This window comes from Echiichthys vipera, assembly GCF_963691815.1.
Source record: "Echiichthys vipera genome assembly, chromosome: 11".
In the NCBI taxonomy this organism is placed as follows: domain Eukaryota; kingdom Metazoa; phylum Chordata; class Actinopteri; order Perciformes; family Trachinidae; genus Echiichthys; species Echiichthys vipera.
Window position 1 is genome coordinate 18,021,559 of NC_139836.1, and position 20,213 is coordinate 18,041,771.

The window sequence follows — 20,213 nt, forward strand, 5'->3', positions numbered from 1 at the left end:
AATGATTAGCTAAAACAAGGTTAAGATGTTGAAATAGTTAGCTTAAATGAATGGATAAAGAGGTTAAATGATTAGCTAATACAACGTTAAGATGTTAAATAGTTAGCTTAAATGAATGGATCAACAGGTAAAATACTGTTTGTGCGCGCTCCATGAGATAGCAGCAGCTGTGAGCCGTTAGCAGAAGGCTAAACTATTGGCAGCATTTTTCTCTGTGTGTCTTTGAAACTCTTTGGCGATATTGACACGTGTTTTACTGCGTTTGTCAGACTCTTTTTGAGAGGTCCATTTGCCTTTTTTCTTGGGTCGCTCTGCAGTGTATAGGCAGTTGTAGCCAATGCTGAAATAATAACATTTTCTTCAGGATTTTCCACCATTGAAGCAGGCTTTTACCAGGCATCAGTCGACAGGAACGCAGTCTCTATGAAATTACATGATTTGCCAACGTCTCCCGAAGTCTACTTTACACTCAAACCACTTGAATTAAAATATGCTATAAGCCTATTATGGAATTTGACCAATGACCAAAAATAAACTACCTCAGCTTTAATTGATAGACCGTTAAAAAAATGTATTTAACTAAAACCTAGGGTCCACACTGAAACAAATCTCTGAAAAACTTTTAAAACACAAATATTTTTCAAAAAGCTTTCATTTTTATATTAATATCAGTCAAAGGTTGCAAAATACTGTATTGTTGGCTGGATCTGTCTCTCTCTGCAAGATGGGTTAAAAACACATTTTAAGGAAGAGAAGCGTTGTTTTTGTGAATCTTTTTTTATGATCTAAGGTCTAAGGTCTTCGGCAAGTTTGCGGCATGAAAGAAGAAGGATGAACATAAGCAACCGTACATTAACTTGCATTGAGTTTGTAGTTAACTGAATCATTTATTAGCTCTGAAAAACGCAGAGAGCAAAGTAGGAAAAAAATATGTGTTTCTTTGTGTTTGCAAGAGTGACAGAAAACAGAGGAACTAGTTAAGTGTGGTGGATGTGTGGCGGCAAAACTATTTCACTCTTCTTAGTGTCATTATTTTATTCATACTGTGATCAAATTGTTGACAGTAAGGATGCTAGTAAATCATTTACTAATACATGTTCTACAGTTGCAAGTAGCTCCTCCATTTTCTTTGTGCATTGCATTTGGTACAATTACTCAAAAATCAAGGTTTTGTTAGTATGTATACTGTGACGTACTTTATTTTGTCACCTCTCCATACGCCAAACCTTAGATTTGCCGTGTGGTATGGAACTGGGACACAGATACTGTCTACAAGAAGAAAAAGGTCAAAGGTCAGGGACGGTTAAATGTGACAAACATGAACTAGATTATACAAGAGTAGGCAAGAGCCAGTCTGATGGCACAGTGAGCGACCTCTAAATGATACACCTCTGTTTATTTTGGCCCGACTGCAGCCTGTGTGCCAGGGAGAAAACACTTAAGACACCACACTTGTTACGTGAACACACGTGGAACGAACTCCTCTCTAAGTTTGCGTGGTAAACATTTGTTAATGACTGACCAGGAAAAAGGGAAATTTTTTTTTCAACTCTAACAAGATCGTTCTGGTCATGTTGGAAGATAAGTGCTATCAGAGCTTTGATAACGTGTGTTAACCGTTGTCTGTCAGTGAGGGTTGATGTTAGCGAACATTAGCCGGATACAGTCAGTTCTATTCCAACTATGCTAACGTTAGCCTGATAACGATCGATATCACTAATCAACATTGATTGATGTTAATTAAAACTTTGGCATTTCGATTAAGAAGAAATTCAGAAATATATAAGCTTAAGTAATAATAATAATAATAATAATACATTGGATATAGTGCTTTCTTGATACTAAAAGATGCATACGTTTCTTGTTTGATTAATTTGTAGTCTGTCAGAAGGGGGATATTTATCACTGAGAAATAAATAAGCTTTGATCAATGATTATAATACAAATTTCATTAATCAATACTTTCTGAACAGATTACATAAATTGGGCAATCATATCATTAGACAGGTACCTTGTCCTTTTAAAACATTTTTTTTTATAAAGACTGGATACTACAGGTAAGAGACTTGACTTGACTTACTTTAACTAAGGACTTGACTTAACCAAGAAAAAATGACTTGATATATACTTGAGAATTGGGCCAAATGACTCGAGCCACATGTCTGCAGAAAATACGTTTAAGGGATTGACTTTCCTGTGTGTTCATGAGGATAGCACTGTGAAATTGGGACTTGCAGGGGCTTAGAAGACAGGGTAAAGTCTCCTGAGGATAAACATCTGACCTCTATGTGCACTAGTTATCATGCACATAGAGGTCAGTCTGTCAGGAAAAACAAAGCAATCATGATACAAAAGGTCGGGCCTTATTTCCTACAACTACAGTTAGGCTTGAATTCTTCTGTAAATCTTCTTTAGCTGTTTTTTTTTTAATGGAAGACCTGAACGGTCTCTTTAAATCAGTTTAAAGTTCATTGAGGTTTACAAGAAACCACTCATGTTCCAAGCAAACAAAACAGTTTACGCCTATATTTATCTTTAAGGTTTCTTTTTAAATTCTGTTTTTATCACCAGGTATAAATTGTGTTTGAATTATTAAACCCATGGGCAGTCATTAAAAAAGGAACTGGAACACAGTCGTGACAGCATATGTGTCTATATGTCATATATAAGTTTATATGTAAGATAGAGTCACAGAACTTTATAGCTGTGTATTTGAGATCAGAATTAAAAGTTTGAAGATGGATGTGATGCCCGATGTAGGGATGAGGAAAGATGGGAAGAGGCCATTGCTCCACCACTTCACACCACTGGCCCTATTTGGTGCCGTGGCTGCTGGGATCCCATCTTTATTATTTGTTGATTATATTTTGTAGTTTTAATCTGAATCTGCAAAGTTACTTAAGTACAGTACTTGAGTAAATGTGCTCAGTTACTTTCCACCACTGCTCCGTGTCACAACTGATCCTGCGGACAATGTACCTTCTCAATCAAATTCATTTTAAATAATCTATTTAAAACAACATAATTAATACATTGTCTGACTACATAGGGCTGTGTGACCACTGTGCATCACTCAGTGATTAATTAATACACATAATCCTATAAGACAACGGCTTATGGCATTTGGCATTTTTTTTTAGATATACTCTAAAATACTGGGTATTGTTTGCCAGTAGGTCAGTGTGAAGATGTGGATTTATGAACAGGACACACGCTGGATAAAGTTTAAAGTTCAAATCCTCCTGAACCTTCATCCACAGAGCTGTTTGGCCTCCCATAAGATGAAGAGCAAAAATGATAACGGTCGACCTTTGTGTTGCTGCAAAGGGGGTTTGCTGTTTGCCATCTCAAATCTTCACCTAATTGTTTAACAACTAGATCAAAGTCCCCTTGATTTTAACACAACCCCTTTAAAGATGTGCAGCTAAATTAAACTAAGTGGCAAAACAAATTGTGCATTCATGGTTGAACTACTATAATATCACTTTGTCTGACATAACACTATGAAGAATAACTAGAGTGGCCCAAATCCCACATGACAGCGTCTCCTCCTTCTGTCTGATTGGCTACGTGAATGTGTGTCATATTGACCCCTCTCTGTGTTTGGATTTATAAGAAGGGGTCATGGTTTTGGGGTTTCGAGTCAGACTCAAACTTGCCAGAACAGGATGAGATAAATGAACCCTGGCAGCGGCAGGGGCTGTGAACACCTGTTTGTCTTTCCTTTAGGTTCAAGGACACACAGTTTGCCTCTGTAGCTCCTCGCTCCAAGCAGGTCTGGTTACCAACCAGTTTCATCTGGATGGCAGTCACAGCAGGCAGGATAACTTTAATCCTGCCTCTTTTATTGCACAGTTGAGATTGTGGAGTGCGTAATACTACCTATGTAGTATAGAAATATTGTACGTGGTAAGTAATGTAGTTACACATCACATTACTGTATATTTATGGAGATTTCTTCTTATCATTGTTGTTGTTCTCTGTTTTTACTGTGTTAAGGGTCACTTCTGTAGTGTCTTGTCTTGTTTGTATTTATTTAAACTTCTGGCCTGGAAGTAGTTTACAGAATTATCCAGTGGAATTTTGGTATTTTATAAATAATGCCAATTTTCTTCATGCAAAGGTTTATGACGTTCAATCTAAACAAATGGAAGTTTAATTCTGCCATCAAACAGGTCCAAAAGCAGATCTATCTTCTCAAATGTACTCGGAGAATAATTACTATCGAACTCCCTGCCCTTCCTTTACTACAACCAACTCTGCTCCCTGATTGGCTTCACTTGCACAATAAGAATTTGACGCGTCCACCAATGCCGGCGAGCAACAACACGACACAAGAGGTGGGGTGCAAATCTTCAGCTGTGATTGGCTGTTGGTCCTGCACACTCCCCACTAGGGCACCATTGGTCCAAGGAGACTCGGATCTGTATTTGTGTATATGTTTGCATGTGTGTGTGTGTGTGTGTGTGCGTGTGTAATGAGTATACCAGCGGTAAAACAGTCTAATCAGACCAACCCGAGACCTGACTTGAACCTTCCAGATGATTGTTTTGTGTGTTGTGATGTGTGAAATGTTTACGGTACATCCACTAGTCTTTGTATGTTTCTTCCACAAATTGCTGGTTTTCTGATGAACAGCAAGCCTCGCCTTGTCATGATAATTTAACGCACACACAGCCGAACATATGGCAGTAGAGCAGCCAGAGGGAGTGCAGCAGCTGGCTCGTAGAGTGTCATCTTATCCCGTCTCTAGTCCAGCCCATTTTGAACCCTCAGCACATTCCTCTGCCAAGCTGCCACCAATGAGTGAAGTATTACCACAATACCATTCTAGCGATGCAATTTAAGCACACACATTATGCAGAAGACAATGTGTTCACTTCACTTACTGTAGAAAAGTGTAATTAAAAAGCAACAAAACTCTGACATGAGGTCAGTGAGGTAATGTAGGTACACCCCCTTCATACACACTCTTCTTTACCTTGAACCCCCTTTACTGCAAAGCAATGGGGTGGACTCAAACAATAGCTCTTCTTATAAAACTGCTATCTCCACTGGTGGTGGCTGTAAAAAGGGTAATAAAATAGAGACTGGATGCTTGTGAAGATCTATTGACGCGATCTATATGATAAATAGAAAGGACTTGATCTCTTATTTAGTACGAGTCAGATAAGATAAAATATACCACCTTTATTAATCCTGAAGGAAATTCTTGTGCTCAAAAATCACAACATGAGAATAAAAACATTAGAGTAATACATGTAAAATGTATGAGGATAAATGCTTACACCAGTGTATAATAGAACAACAATAAAAGTAAAATACATTTAGTAAAGTATAAGTAATAGAGTACTACATGAAAAGTGTATCGAGAGTAATGCTAACATCAGAGCCTATAGGTTCAGTCAACTACATTTGCAACTTACTTTTTGATGTATGATGTATTGTCTAATCATGAATTAATGTTAATTAAGTTAACATTAGCTATAGTTCAACCTAAACCTGGAGAAGGCAATTTAGTTTGGGTGTTGTTGGTCAAAAAATTCCATAATAATCTTTCATCATACATAGTGTAATAGAGGTCTCCCTCACTTACTGCAGCTCAACAACTTAAGAGACAGACAACATCATTTGAGTCATTATTTCACCAAATATGCAACAAAAAAGAAAAAAAGAAAAAGAAGAAAACAGGCCCCATTAGCCTCCACTGTGATAATCTGATGCTGAACTTTGTCACGTGTGATGATGGCAAACAGAATATCTTTGGGTTTGATGCTTGGTTAAGACAAGAAATTAGAACCCTGGACCCTGGGAAGTTTCACTGACCACTTTTCCACATTTTTCTGGCAATTTATAGACAAAATAATGAATCAATTAATGGAGTAGTGAAAATACTTGTTAGTTGTAGCCCTGAATTCAGCCCCTGTGAGTTCAGTCTGTAATCTCTCTACCCTCCTGCAGATGTCGGTCTCGCTCTGAGCCACGAGAGCTGGAGCGTGATCTCAGGACCTCTGCAGCTACTTTGGGACAGACCTGAAGAGTTAATAAAAGTCCAAATCTTACAAGGACACATGTTTATATCAGCAGTTAAAAATAAGAAGTGTTCATTAATGTAACCAAAAACATCAAGAGACTGTGTGCGTATTGGTATCATACTGATTTAATTTTTTTAATGATATGTATGGATCGTATGGATGTTAAAAGCCTGAACATAATCAAGGCAACATTTCTGATTAAATAAATATTCAAAAAATACTCTTCACTGTTCAATTACTTAGATGTGAACTCCAGTCTGCACCATGCAGAACCTGGTACTGAGGATTGAGCTCAACGTGAGCTTTGTTTTACAGCAGTCTTTGAGGAATTCCTATCATGCTACGCTCCCATAAGCAGGGCTTTCACTGTGATTGGACTGATCGGAGGTTAGGCGGCTTACGGGGCTGGTTGCAAACTTCAGATTCCTCCACATTAGCAGTGAGGCACAGTCTGGTGAGTATGATCTTTTTACATTTTTGGTTGACAAATTGTACATTAACAAACATTAAGTTGAATGTTAAGTTATTCAAACTAAACTATATCATCATATTGTGTCTTTCTTTTGTCAATATGTGGAATTCATGCATGTCGTTAATCCAATTAAGTGAATGAATGAGTGTCAAGTGGTCATATGGAATAGTGCATTCCTGCTTTCTGAACCATAACACAACATTTCTATACAATCTTTGTTTTGAGCTTCATGGGAAACAAATATGTTGATCATTTGATACAACAATGAGATAAGGAAATCAACAAAGCATATGAATATGTAAATATTCAAGCTAAGCGATCTTACTTGTAAGGTAAAAACCTTGTTAAAAGCTCCTGAAACATGAAGAAGCATAATTGAAAGTGATTTTTTTTACATTATTGTTTACATCTTTTCTCTGTAGGGGGCCCGTGGAGCGAGTTTAGGGTCATGGTGAGCGTGGCCATGGTCCTGAAGGCGGTGAGCCTGTTTGTTGCAGAGCTCATCAGCTCTGTCACAGACTGGTTCCAGACCAAACCAGCATGGGCCAACCTAGAAGTGCTAGAGGACACAGAACTGAAGACCACTGGAGGAGGTGAGTCTGAAAAAACAGAAACCAGCCGAATCTATTCACTTGCAGACATGCAGCACTTTGCACTACAAAATTACAGATTTTTATGAAATTCCCTCTTTGTGCATGGTTTGTACAGACTCTTAAGAGTAAAATTTCAAGCACTTTTCACACTTTCAAGGTACAAAACTTTGCACATTCACAAAGTCTTTATCATCACATCTGAATTGTTACTATATATGCAACTGCGAAAAAATAAAGTTTACAGAATTCATTTATACCCACAACAATCCATACTGTCACTTTGTTCAATTTTACCAGCTGGTCATATTAACTTTGGGTGTTTTGATCATGATTATTGAATAATGGGTTAGGGGAGATAAAACTCTTTGTGGCGCTAGGAGTGGGATGAGGGGATTATTTAATTTCAAATATTAAAAGCTTCTTGGTTTACATGAGGGATTGTGTCGATGAAACACCAGATTATGTTGAAAGAGAGGAGTATTCCTAACCTTCAAGACATAATGGTTAAAATCAAGCATTTTCCAAACTTTCAAGATTTTGACAAACACTGGTTTCGATTCTTCCATCGCAGTTCAACAAGCAAATGCTGCCTGAGGACACCAAAACAGAGGGTATTTTGTACCAAACAGACTGTAAGAACTTGATGAAACTACCTATTTGAACCCTCTGAACTTCTTATAATTAGGTTAGGTTGGCACACATCCCCTCTACAAGTAACACTAATGAACAACAACGCAAGATTGGTTAAAATCCAACTTTTGGTGTCTGATATTATATATGACGTATGACGTATGACACAAACCCTTAGCTGTCAAAAACAGTGACAGTACATCATTCATAAGGGACGAAATAGTTAACAGTTATCCCTTATAAAAAAAAAGAGTCTGCGACATTTAGATTTAATTATGCTCCTTTGTCTCTTTCAGTCCACGAGCGGTACAGGGCCAAAACTCTGTGGCAGAAGACGGGAGCTGTGGTCATGGTTGTACGGCGACCTGGATGATTATTGTGCAGAGAGGTACTGAATGTGTATCAATAATGGGAACTCTGTAGTCACTTTACTGGCTAACTTTCATCCATACTATTTGATTCTCTCCGCCCTTCCCTCTCTAGGAGGCTGCTGAGCTGTCCTCTCTGAAGTCCCAGTTGCAGGACCTTGAAGTCCCTCTGTTTGCCGTGGTGAAAGAAAACCTTGGCAAGGAGCTGGACTGCTTCAAGAAGTACTTCTCTGGGAAGGTCTATGTGGATCAGGAGGTCTGCTTTTACACATGGCTTCAAGGTATTAATGAAACACGGAGGCTTACATCATTTGAGACAATAACCTGCCTTTATATTATTCTCACAGAGAAATTTCTACGGCCCTCAAGAGAGGTGGATGTTTCTCTCCATGTTTCTGCGTGTTGGCGTGTGGAGGAACCTTTGGCGGGCCTACAGGAGGGGCTTCGGGGGAAACCTGAGAGGTGAAGGACTTGTCCTGGGTGGAGTATTCGTCATTGGGCCTGGAGATCAGGTAGGCAGTAACTTAGAGAATGAATATTTTCTGACAAGTGTATCTGGATGTTTTAATGGGTTATGATTCCCTCCCTCAGGGTATTCTACTGGAGCACCGTGAGAAGGAGTTTGGGGATAAAGTGAATATGCTGGCAGTACTCAGAACAGCCCGCACAATGCAAGACGACTTGGCGAGATAGACCTCAAATATGTGAATGAATGGAATGTTTGTTAGTGAAGCGTTATGTCATAATGGTTGCAGCATGTCTGTATTCTTTAAGCCTAACTCAGGAGTTTTCGCAACACCACAACATAGCCACTAATATGCTGTGTTACACTCATATTGCATTTGTAAATGTAATGCATTTATTGCTGCATTCACCTTTTGCTCGTACTTTATTCAATGTCACATCTCTGGTTAAAAATGTGCCACTCATACTGTTTTATGGACCCATGTCTGCAGGTCTGGTCCTGGTTACGTGAGGGTCGTTTGTGTGTTTTAATGAAAAGTTGTTTCTAAACTCAGCTGAGAGAACAGCTCTGATGCTCGCACACAAATCCCAACACTTTTAACAAGGCAGTCTTGGCCTGACATGAGGGAGATTTAACCTTTGGAGTGATTAAACGCATTTCGTGTTGTTGACATGGAATAAAGCACTAAACCAGCCATGCTTACAGAAAGATTATCTACACATTTCCCTGTCAGTTTATTTTGTTTTGTGTCTTTCTTTCTTTTTTTTTTTCTAGTTTTGTGGCGGTTGGCAATCAACTTTTTGGTGCATTACCCCCAATTGGTATAACGAATAACTTATATTAAGGCATCTTTAGGCAAGGCATCTTTATTTATGTAGCGCATTTCATACCAAGGTAAAACAACATGAAAAACAAAAAACACAGTTATAAGCCTGAGCAAAGAAGAATAAAAAAGTAAAATAAAACAAAATAGACAAAGTTATTAAAAAAGAGCTCAGCCATAAGCACATTAAAAGAGAAATGTTTTTAACCTGGATTCAAAAGTTGGGGCTGATTTCAGATCTGCTGGTAGCTTGTTCAAGTTGTGTTCTGCCTCACCATGTCTAGTTTGTCTAATTTCGTTAGATAAAATAAAATAAAACAGAAAAAAACAAAATAAATAAATGAATAAAATAAAATATTAATCTTAATTAAGATAACTCAGATCTTTCCAAACAAATTAGGTTCTATGAAAAAATGCAATATGTTTTAATAGAACTTATTTGAATTATTTAAAAATGTAAAATAATATCTGTTAAATCAAATTGTACTTTTTCCTGTTCTCCACCACCTCTCACAATGTATCGTAACATGCTTTTTGTCTTTTCTTCAGTATTCACGTCTTGGTCACATCTTAGTCTCAATCCATTTTACTCGATTAGTTTCCCCTGCTTCCCGGGTCTGTTAGTGCGCATGCGCAGAAATGTGTTTACAAAGCGCTCGATCACAGAGGCGTCGCTTGTCTCCTCATTGATTCTGGTGAGTGCGTCTTTATTAGAAAACTACTCCGTTAACTTTACATCACAGTGGCAGCTTCTGAACAGGTGCACCTGCTGCAGGGACCGCTGCTCTCAGGTCCCAGACTCAATGAATCAAAGGCTAAACCGTTAGCTAACTGCTAATTTATCGACCGTTTGCTTGTCTCCGGGCCAACAGCGACTAACCACAGTTATGTGGGACAGTGAAACTATCTTTTGATGTCGTCGTGTACTTATTATGTAAACATTAACATCTCATAAATGCTGAAATATTCACGTCATAGTCGGTTACATCTTTAAGTGTAGCATGTAGAGTCTTCAGGTTATGTCATTGATTACACATGAGCTGTATGAAGGTCATTATCTGCATTATTTGTTGTCCTCTGCGGGCTAAAAGGACGCTTACTGGGTTATATGTAACGTATTCAGATATTTGACTCAAAGGTAAACTAGTAAAGTAATCCAAAAATACATCTGAAATAATCCCAGGTTTCTAAGTTACTATCTAAAAAAACAATAATTTAACAATATAAATTATTAAGCCAGAACAAATAGGAAGTGCTATACCAGAGAACTTGGGAGGACTCCTGCAAGGAAATTGAATTTCCAGCAGCTTACAAAACACTTCTGTAGAAAAAAAGGAGGTATAAAAAATACAGTAAAAGATAACATTAAACTCAAATACAATACAGAAAGTAAAACAATAAACAGTAAACAACAAACTCTTAGTTAAATATAGGAGCTAAACAATAGACAGTTAACAATAAACTCTCAGTTAAATATAGGAGGTAAACAATAGACAGTTAACAACAAACTCTCAGTTAAATATAGGAGGTTAACAATAGACAGTAAACAATAAACTCTTAGTTAAATATAGGAGGTAAACAATAGACAGTAAACAATAAACTTAGTTAAATATAGGAGGTAAACAATAGACAGTAAACAATAAACTTAGTTAAATATAGGAGGTAAACAATAGACAGTTAACAATAAACTCTTAGTTAAATATAGGAGGTAAACAATAGACAGTTAACAATAAACTCAGTTAAATATAGGAGGTAAACAATAGACAGTTAACAATAAACTCAGTTAAATATAGGAGGTAAACAATAGACAGTAAACAATAAACTCTCAGTTAAATATAGGAGCTAAACAATAGACAGTAAACAATAAACTCTCAGTTAAATATAGGAGGTAAACAATAGACTAGTAAAGTAATCCAAAAATACATCTGAAATAATCCCAGGTTTCTAAGTTACTATCTAAAAAAACAATAATTTAACATTATAAATTATTAAGCCAGAACAAATAGGAAGTGCTATACCAGAGAACTTGGGAGGACTCCTGCAAGGAAATTGAATTTCCAGCAGCTTACAAAACACCTCTGTAGAAAAAAAGGAGGTATAAAAAATACAGTAAAAGATAACATTAAACTCAAATACAATACAGAAAGTAAAACAATAAACAGTAAACAACAAACTCTTAGTTAAATATAGGAGGTAAACAATAGACAGTTAACAATAAACTCTCAGTTAAATATAGGAGGTAAACAATAGACAGTTAACAACAAACTCTCAGTTAAATATAGGAGGTTAACAATAGACAGTAAACAATAAACTCTTAGTTAAATATAGGAGGTAAACAATAGACAGTAAACAATAAACTTAGTTAAATATAGGAGGTTAACAATAGACAGTAAACAATAAACTTAGTTAAATATAGGAGGTAAACAATAGACAGTAAACAATAAACTCTCAGTTAAATATAGGAGGTAAACAATAGACAGTAAACAATAAACTTAGTTAAATATAGGAGGTAAACAATAGACAGTTAACAACAAACTCTCAGTTAAATATAGGAGGTAAACAATAGACAGTAAACAATAAACTTAGTTAAATATAGGAGGTAAACAATAGACAGTAAACAATAAACTTAGTTAAATATAGGAGGTAAACAATAGACAGTAAACAATAAACTCTCAGTTAAATATAGGAGCTAAACAATAGACAGTTAACAATAAACTCTCAGTTAAATATAGGAGGTAAACAATAGACAGTAAACAATAAACTCTTAGTTAAATATAGGAGGTAAACAATAGACAGTAAACAATAAACTCTCAGTTAAATATAGGAGGTAAACAATAGACGGTTAACAATAAACTCTTAGTTAAATATAGGAGGTAAACAATAGACAGTAAACAATAAACTTAGTTAAATATAGGAGGTAAACAATAGACAGTAAACAATAAACTCTTAGTTAAATATAGGAGCTAAACAATAGATAGTTAACAATAAACTCTCAGTTAAATATAGGAGGTAAACAATAGACAGTAAACAATAAACTTAGTTAAATATAGGAGGTAAACAATAGACAGTAAACAATAAACTCTTAGTTAAATATAGGAGCTAAACAATAGACAGTTAACAATAAACTCTCAGTTAAATATAGGAGGTTAACAATAGACAGTAAACAATAAACCCTCAGTTAAATATAGGAGGTAAACAATAAACTCTCAGTTAAATATAGGAGGTAAACAATAGACAGTAAACAATAAACTCTTAGTTAAATATAGGAGGTAAACAATAGACAGTAAACAATAAACTCTTAGTTAAATATAGGAGCTAAACAATAGACAGTTAACAATAAACTCTCAGTTAAATATAGGAGGTAAACAATAGACAGTAAACAATAAACTCTTAGTTAAATATAGGAGGTAAACAATAGACAGTAAACAATAAACTCTTAGTTAAATATAGGAGCTAAACAATAGACAGTTAACAATAAACTCTCAGTTAAATATAGGAGGTAAACAATAGACAGTAAACAATAAACTCTTAGTCAAATATAGGAGGTAAACAATAGACAGTAAACAATAAACTCTTATTTTTGTATACGATGTAAACAATATACAGTAAACAATAAACTCTTATTTTTGTATAGGAGGTAAACAATAGACAGTAAACAATAAACTCTAATTTTTGTATAGGAGGTAAACAATAGACAGTCAACAATAAACTCTTATTTTTGTATGGAAGGTAAACAATAGACAGTAAACAATAAACTTAGTTAAATATAGGAGGTAAACAATAGACAGTAAACAATAAACTCTCAGTTAAATATAGGAGCTAAACAATAGACAGTTAACAATAAACTCTCAGTTAAATATAGGAGGTAAACAATAGACAGTAAACAATAAACTCTTAGTTAAATATAGGAGGTAAACAATAGACAGTAAACAATAAACTCTCAGTTAAATATAGGAGGTAAACAATAGACGGTTAACAATAAACTCTTAGTTAAATATAGGAGGTAAACAATAGACAGTAAACAATAAACTTAGTTAAATATAGGAGGTAAACAATAGACAGTAAACAATAAACTCTTAGTTAAATATAGGAGCTAAACAATAGATAGTTAACAATAAACTCTCAGTTAAATATAGGAGGTAAACAATAGACAGTAAACAATAAACTTAGTTAAATATAGGAGGTAAACAATAGACAGTAAACAATAAACTCTTAGTTAAATATAGGAGCTAAACAATAGACAGTTAACAATAAACTCTCAGTTAAATATAGGAGGTTAACAATAGACAGTAAACAATAAACCCTCAGTTAAATATAGGAGGTAAACAATAAACTCTCAGTTAAATATAGGAGGTAAACAATAGACAGTAAACAATAAACTCTTAGTTAAATATAGGAGGTAAACAATAGACAGTAAACAATAAACTCTTAGTTAAATATAGGAGCTAAACAATAGACAGTTAACAATAAACTCTCAGTTAAATATAGGAGGTAAACAATAGACAGTAAACAATAAACTCTTAGTTAAATATAGGAGGTAAACAATAGACAGTAAACAATAAACTCTTAGTTAAATATAGGAGCTAAACAATAGACAGTTAACAATAAACTCTCAGTTAAATATAGGAGGTAAACAATAGACAGTAAACAATAAACTCTTAGTCAAATATAGGAGGTAAACAATAGACAGTAAACAATAAACTCTTATTTTTGTATACGATGTAAACAATATACAGTAAACAATAAACTCTTATTTTTGTATAGGAGGTAAACAATAGACAGTAAACAATAAACTCTAATTTTTGTATAGGAGGTAAACAATAGACAGTCAACAATAAACTCTTATTTTTGTATGGAAGGTAAACAATAGACAGTAAACAATAAAGTCTTATTTTTGTATAGGAGGCAAACAATAGACAGTAAACAATAAACTCTACGTTAAATATATAAAGTTCGTTTCGTTACTTTATATTTCTACTCCACTACATTTATTTGGTATTTCGCTAGTCACTAGTTACTTCACATATTCAGATAATTAATACAGCAAATTATTAACAAATGAAATAACATAAATTGTTATAGATTCAGCTGCACAGCAGTATATAGGCTGCAAAGCGTTAGATTTACATTAATCTGTCAATAATTATAATCCAATAATATATTATTCTGAAACAAGCAATTTTGCATAATGAGTACTTTTACTTTTTGTACTTTAAGTGCATTTTGATGCTAATACTTTTGTACGTTTACTTAAGTAACATTTTGAATGAGGGAGTTTTACTCGTTTACTCGGCGTGGTAATACTGTTCTTCTTCCACCACTGATGACAAGAACAATCTAGTTAGGCATGTTGGACAGTATTTATCAAGCTTTAAAAAAATGCAGCTTTGAACATCCCAACAACTGTATCAGGACTGATGTTGAATTGTTGTAAGTCCCATATCCTTAAAGTCAATCAAGTATGACAAATAGGGGTTTAAACAGCTGGTAAAAATAAATAAATAATCAAAAGTTAGAGTAAAGTTCACCATGCAGAATGTCCCTCTTCAGATTGTTAACAACATAACAACATGCAAGCCTCTCAGTAAAAACTACAACTCTGGATTTGTTGGGCAACAGTGTATCGTGTTTGTATGAGTGTTGACAGCTCCTCTCACTGCTCGCTCTGCAGACGCATTCAAGGAATCTAGACTCTTCCTTGAGTTGCAGGCAGGGGCGTCTATCTCCATTGGCTGCTGCTGTTATCATATTTTTTCAGCCGTTTTCCTCCCTTTCATGAAGTGTCAGAACACAAACGCATTTGGGTGATTTACGTTTTGAAACTGGATGCGCTAAATCGCAGGAGAATATTTGTTTCTTCACCTTTTGGAAATGGAGACAAGTTAGTATATGCCATTTTAGTATTCAATTGGTTATAGACAAAATATATATTTGATCCATCTGAAACTTAAAGTCAGTTTTTTGTTGAGTAATAACTGAAAGGCTGGTCATTTTTAATTCAAGTGCATGAACAAATCTGTGTAGCATTTTATTAACTGACTTATATTTTTTGGTTTTCACTGTAATTTCCATGTTGATGTGTTAACCACACAGACGAGCGCTTGAATAGGAAGTTTTTTGCAAATGGTCGTACCCCATCAAAGTTATATTATTAAGATGAGACTCACACTTTTTAGACTTCATGCATTTACTGTTCTTTTGTTTGATATTGCACACTCTGTATGGTGGATATTAATTTCCTCTTTGAAGCATAGACTCTGCAAACTGGTTTGACGGTAGGTATAACATTTTATCCGTAGTCAAAACTTGATGAAGTATGATTGCAAAGGTATTTTTCTCTTTTCTTTGGCGTGGCACAAGTGGTTTAACTTTCCTAGCAAAGACTTGTGTTTCTTTCTTGCAGTGAAATCTTGAGGGAGTTTGTAGTCAGAGGGTCAGTCTTTTTCCACGGTCCCGATGCTGGCTCTGTCCAGGTGTCCGACAGCTTTGAGGTGGAGACTGTCCCTGCGCTGCTCTGCCCTCTCTCTGGGGAGCACTACCATGAGCAGCCAGCCCTCCACCACAGCAAGGCCTCAGTTTCTAAGAACCCAGACTGCTCTGTTTCACCAAAGTAAACCCAATACCACTCCTGACCCAAACAAGCCAACTCCAGGCAAGGACATATTTGACCGCCTACACAGCTCGCTGTTCCCCACCATAACCCAAACTTAAAGCATTTTGTAGAAACAGTGTTTCAGCCGTGACCTGTGCACAGTGTTTCCCTGCTTTCCACCCACTTTCTGCTGGAGTGACTCTAGAGTCTAGACCTTCATGACACTGAAGTGTTATGAAAATAGACAAAATGAATGTGTCACTTGTTAAGATAAGGATTGTATCTGTGTAAGAACTGTAAAATGTTTTGATAACAGTACAGGGCAGGAGTTTTTTCACAGTTAATGGATAAATAGCTTTACAAACTGAAAAAAAACCCTGTGTATTGGACTTGAGCTGACACAAATTGTTTAATTTAATTTTAATGATTAATAAGTCGGTGGATCTGAATAAAATTCAAATCCCTTTTTTAAGCAAGAATGCCAAAACTCCACTTCTTCTGCCTCTCAATTTTTCCTTTTTGTTGGCAGAATTTGGAGTAATTGTTCCACAAAAAAGACACTTGAAGACGTCAGTTTTGCTCTGAATATTCGTGCTGAACATTTTTCACTATCATCTGATATTTTATAAAGCAAATAAAAAATCCAGAAAAACAATCTGCAGATTAATTGATGCTGAAGAAAACTCTTCAGCCCCACATTAAACTCGAAGACTTCCTAAAGAAAACTTAAAAGCATTAAACTGTACAAACAAAGGTTAGCTGTCTCAATAACTCATTTAGAAACTCGCCAGCAGCGATCAAATATCTACAAACTGTTTTCTCGTCATGTTGAGCAGCAGCCCATCTCCTTAGTAAGTATGAGCTGTTTAATCTCATGGATGAGCTTTAGATTAAAGGGAGAAGGGGCTATGCCGATAAAAGAACCACCCAGACTGATAAAATACGGCGCTCAAACAAGACAAAATATGCAAGCTGGATCTTGTTGGTGTCTCGGCCTCAGACAAGTCTGAGATGTCCTTGTGTAAGAGATAAGAGAAAGTGCAAATATCAACAATGCCGCACATCTAGAGACTCACAGCTACAATACTCATTGAGAAAGAAAACTGCAAAAACTGTATTGTTTAGTGTTTTAATACGATTTTAGTCAGACTTGTAGTGATGCGTTTCATTCCTTGTGTTGTTGCCTGTTTTTTGCTGCAGTGTTGTCCTCTGCGTCCGGGCTGGAGGGGGAGCTGTTCGGGATGGGGATGTGGTCGTTGGGTCTGGGTGCTGTCGGAGCTGCGCTCGCAGGGATCTTCCTGGCCAACACTAATCTGTGTCTGCCTAAAGTTGCCCAGGCGTCGCTGGAGAACCTTGGAGAGGCTGACCTGCGCTCCACCGTAGATGGTAGTTTGGCTTTCTGATTAGTTATCTAATAATGTCACCCACCATTAATAAGCCTTTGTCTCAACAAAGTTGTTAAACCCATTAGGAGGAGAATTAACATTGCATCAGCACAGAATCAGCCATTTCCAGTTTTCTCTTTACTGTTGAATGTTTGAATGCATTGTACATGCACTGAATGAGGTTTTGTGTCGCATTTAAGCTGCTTTCTCAGATCTGCTGGAATTACAGATTAGATCTCTGTAATGGCCTTTGTCCAAAGATGGAGGTTGAGTTACCGTGTCATTCTTAATACATATAGATTTATCCGTGGGACTGAACATTTAGCCTGTTTATCCATTTGAAGGCTGCATCTTTTATCTTCTTTACGATGGCTTTATCAAATTCTTGCAGCAGTGAAACGCATGATGTTCTTGTGCTTTGTTTTTATCGGTCAGATTAGAGCTTTATGTTAGAAACAATCCTTTTGTTTTGTCTGCAGACGACAACGTCATCAAAGCAAAGAGCCTGTGGGACAAAAACGGGGCTGTGGTCATGGCTGTACGACGACCTGGATGATTTTTGTGCAGAGAGGTGATAGAAAATGTTTCTGAATGACAGGCTTTAGATGTATAAACATGCATGTGAGGGATATTTCCCCTGAGGGTATCGTCTCTGTCTCTCTGTAGGAGGCCTCTGAGCTGTCCTCTCTGAAGCCCCAGCTGGAAGAGCTCGGGGTCCCTCTGGTCGCCGTGGTGAAGGAGAACGTCGGCACAGAGATCCAGGACTTCAGACCGCACTTCGCTGGGGACATCTACATAGATGAAAAGGTTGGCCTTTGGGGATGACGTCAGATCTTCCAGAGCTGCTGCTAGAAGTATTCACCCTCCTGTCAGTCCGTCTTAACTACATTACATTGCAATAAAAACAGTCGGGACTTGTCCCAACCTGTTTCTTTGCGCGTTTCCTTTTTGACAGAAAACAGCTCAGGCTACTAAATAATGAATCATCAAATTAATCACTTATTCAATTGTGGTATCGACTAATCGTTTCAACTCTTTTGAAATTAATAGTTAGGGTGTGGATCTTAGTAAATTAGTGGAGTGTAAAGAGTCTTTTCATCATTTATTAATGGCTGTTTTGGGGAACAGGCTATTAATCATTGTTACTGCTGGAAAAGTTACTGCTGCGTTGCTGTATTCATCTGCCGATGAGGTGATCAAGCAATTTTAGCATTAGTAAAATAAACCCACAAAGACAAACCACAGACTTTGTCATTGTAGAAACACTTCTACGGCCCGCTGCAGAGGAAGATGGGCGGTCTGGGGTTCATCCGCCTCGGGGTGTGGCAAAACTTCATGCGAGCCTGGAGGTCCGGTTACCAGGGCAACATGAATGGTGAGGGCTTCATCCTGGGGGGAGTGTTTGTCATCGGAGCAGGAGACCAGGTAAGCGTAGCAAACATCTGGACTCCATTGGCTTTGGCACAACAGAGCTTCATAAAACTGTATTTTAACTGCATGTTGTGATTGCAGGGGATTCTCCTGGAACATCGTGAGAAGGAGTTTGGCAATAAAGTGGAGACTGCAGATGTTTTAGAGGCTGTTAAGAAAATTATGCCAGTGAAATAAAAAAAAATGTTTTCCCTAAAACAAATGGCTTCAGACAAAGGTACACTGTATTTAGATCAAAGCATAACTGCATTGTAAACTTGACTCACTGAGAAGCATTGAAAGTCTGTCCACTGAAATACATTTACGTCCGTTTGTGTTAATATCACAATATACATCTGCCCTTTGCACATTCATTTACTGTTAGCTACGTAAGTGGAGCGGTGAAATAAAGGACAGAGCTAATATTATTCCTAGAAGCTAGGGTTTTTGAGACGGGTATTAAAAACAGGTAGTAAGAGACTTAAAGGCAGCATTTTCATTCAGGTGCACAACATTAAATTTAAAGTAAATTAAAATCTTCCTTTTAGAGGCTAGATTACATTATTCTGTTAGTTGTCTGTTAGTGGTACATTTGTCATAATGTTCCTATGTGTCCTCTTCGTTTGCTTCCTGGTCAGGCACCTTAGCGGGCCTCTAACGTGGTGAGCGCGTGTCTGCGCGGCCTGTGTGTGTCATAATGACGACTTGACTCTAAACTCAACATTGAGCGGAGCAGGTTTGATGCTCAAACACACACAGGTTCAGCCACTTTTGCCACGTTGAGGAGTGTTTGTGCTGCCTGAGGAGTGTGTGTGAGAGGACTGTGTGTACATGTGAATAATAGAAGTACTATAGATTTCGGAACATGAAATCAATAAAAACCTGATCACCATATCTTCACTGTGCTCCTGTGGTTGTTTAAAAGATTATTTAAAAGTATGTGTGTTGTGGCGACACTTTACAGGCCCAGTCTACGGGTGTGTTGTCTTGTCTCTTGTCAACTATTGTGAATGTTTTTGCATTTCTAGAAAGTTTTTCACACAAATGGAGCACAGAAACTGATCGATTCTGATCCGCTGGCAGGTGTATATTCATTTTTCAGTAACTGGACTGTATAATCAGATACTTGTTTGCTGCCTTAAATTAGTAAATTGTGTTGGTTGTCTGCATCCTCTGTTACAATCATGGAACATACAACTTGTCTGGTATTATCTATCAAGTGCCTTTGTTTTTCGGATGGTAAAAAAGGTCACTTTAAATGATCTGGATAGACTACAGATTATTCTGACTTAAAATGTGGGCAAGTTTTTGTCCGATTTATGGAACTGTATCAAATTCATCTTTATTAACTAGTTTAAAATACATACACTCCATTTTCCCTTTATTTTAATCAAGCCATTGCACTAGCTTAATATTTGAATGCGGTGTGATTTCCAGTA

The 20,213-nt window shown here is 36.6% G+C and overlaps 1 protein-coding gene and 1 pseudogene across 4 annotated transcripts; both read left to right on the forward strand.

Moving 5' to 3' along the window:
• The first annotated feature begins 6,955 nt into the window (after positions 1 to 6,955).
• On the forward strand, positions 6,956 to 8,791 carry LOC310953608 (peroxiredoxin-like 2A; annotated as a pseudogene). The gene is made up of 5 exons: positions 6,956 to 7,100; positions 8,027 to 8,118; positions 8,214 to 8,354; positions 8,446 to 8,610; positions 8,690 to 8,791. The product of its transcript is annotated as a peroxiredoxin-like 2A (transcript).
• A 1,240-nt stretch (positions 8,792 to 10,031) lies between these two features.
• Positions 10,032 to 19,653, forward strand: LOC310953549 (peroxiredoxin-like 2A). 3 transcript variants are annotated; one of them, XM_083922616.1, is made up of 7 exons: positions 15,251 to 15,268; positions 15,791 to 16,039; positions 17,180 to 17,365; positions 17,844 to 17,935; positions 18,031 to 18,171; positions 18,625 to 18,789; positions 18,877 to 19,653. In XM_083922616.1, exons 2-7 carry the CDS (start codon positions 15,844 to 15,846, stop codon positions 18,970 to 18,972), a joined length of 876 nt encoding a protein of 291 aa, XP_083778742.1. In that variant the 5' UTR covers positions 15,251 to 15,268; positions 15,791 to 15,843; the 3' UTR covers positions 18,973 to 19,653. The 3 variants fall into 3 exon arrangements, with proteins under 3 accessions (XP_083778744.1, XP_083778743.1, XP_083778742.1); XM_083922618.1 differs by lacking the exons at positions 15,251 to 15,268; positions 15,791 to 16,039 and adding an exon at positions 10,032 to 10,082; XM_083922617.1 differs by lacking the exon at positions 15,791 to 16,039 and having other exon boundaries at positions 15,228 to 15,268.
• Positions 19,654 to 20,213: the final 560 nt, after the last annotated feature.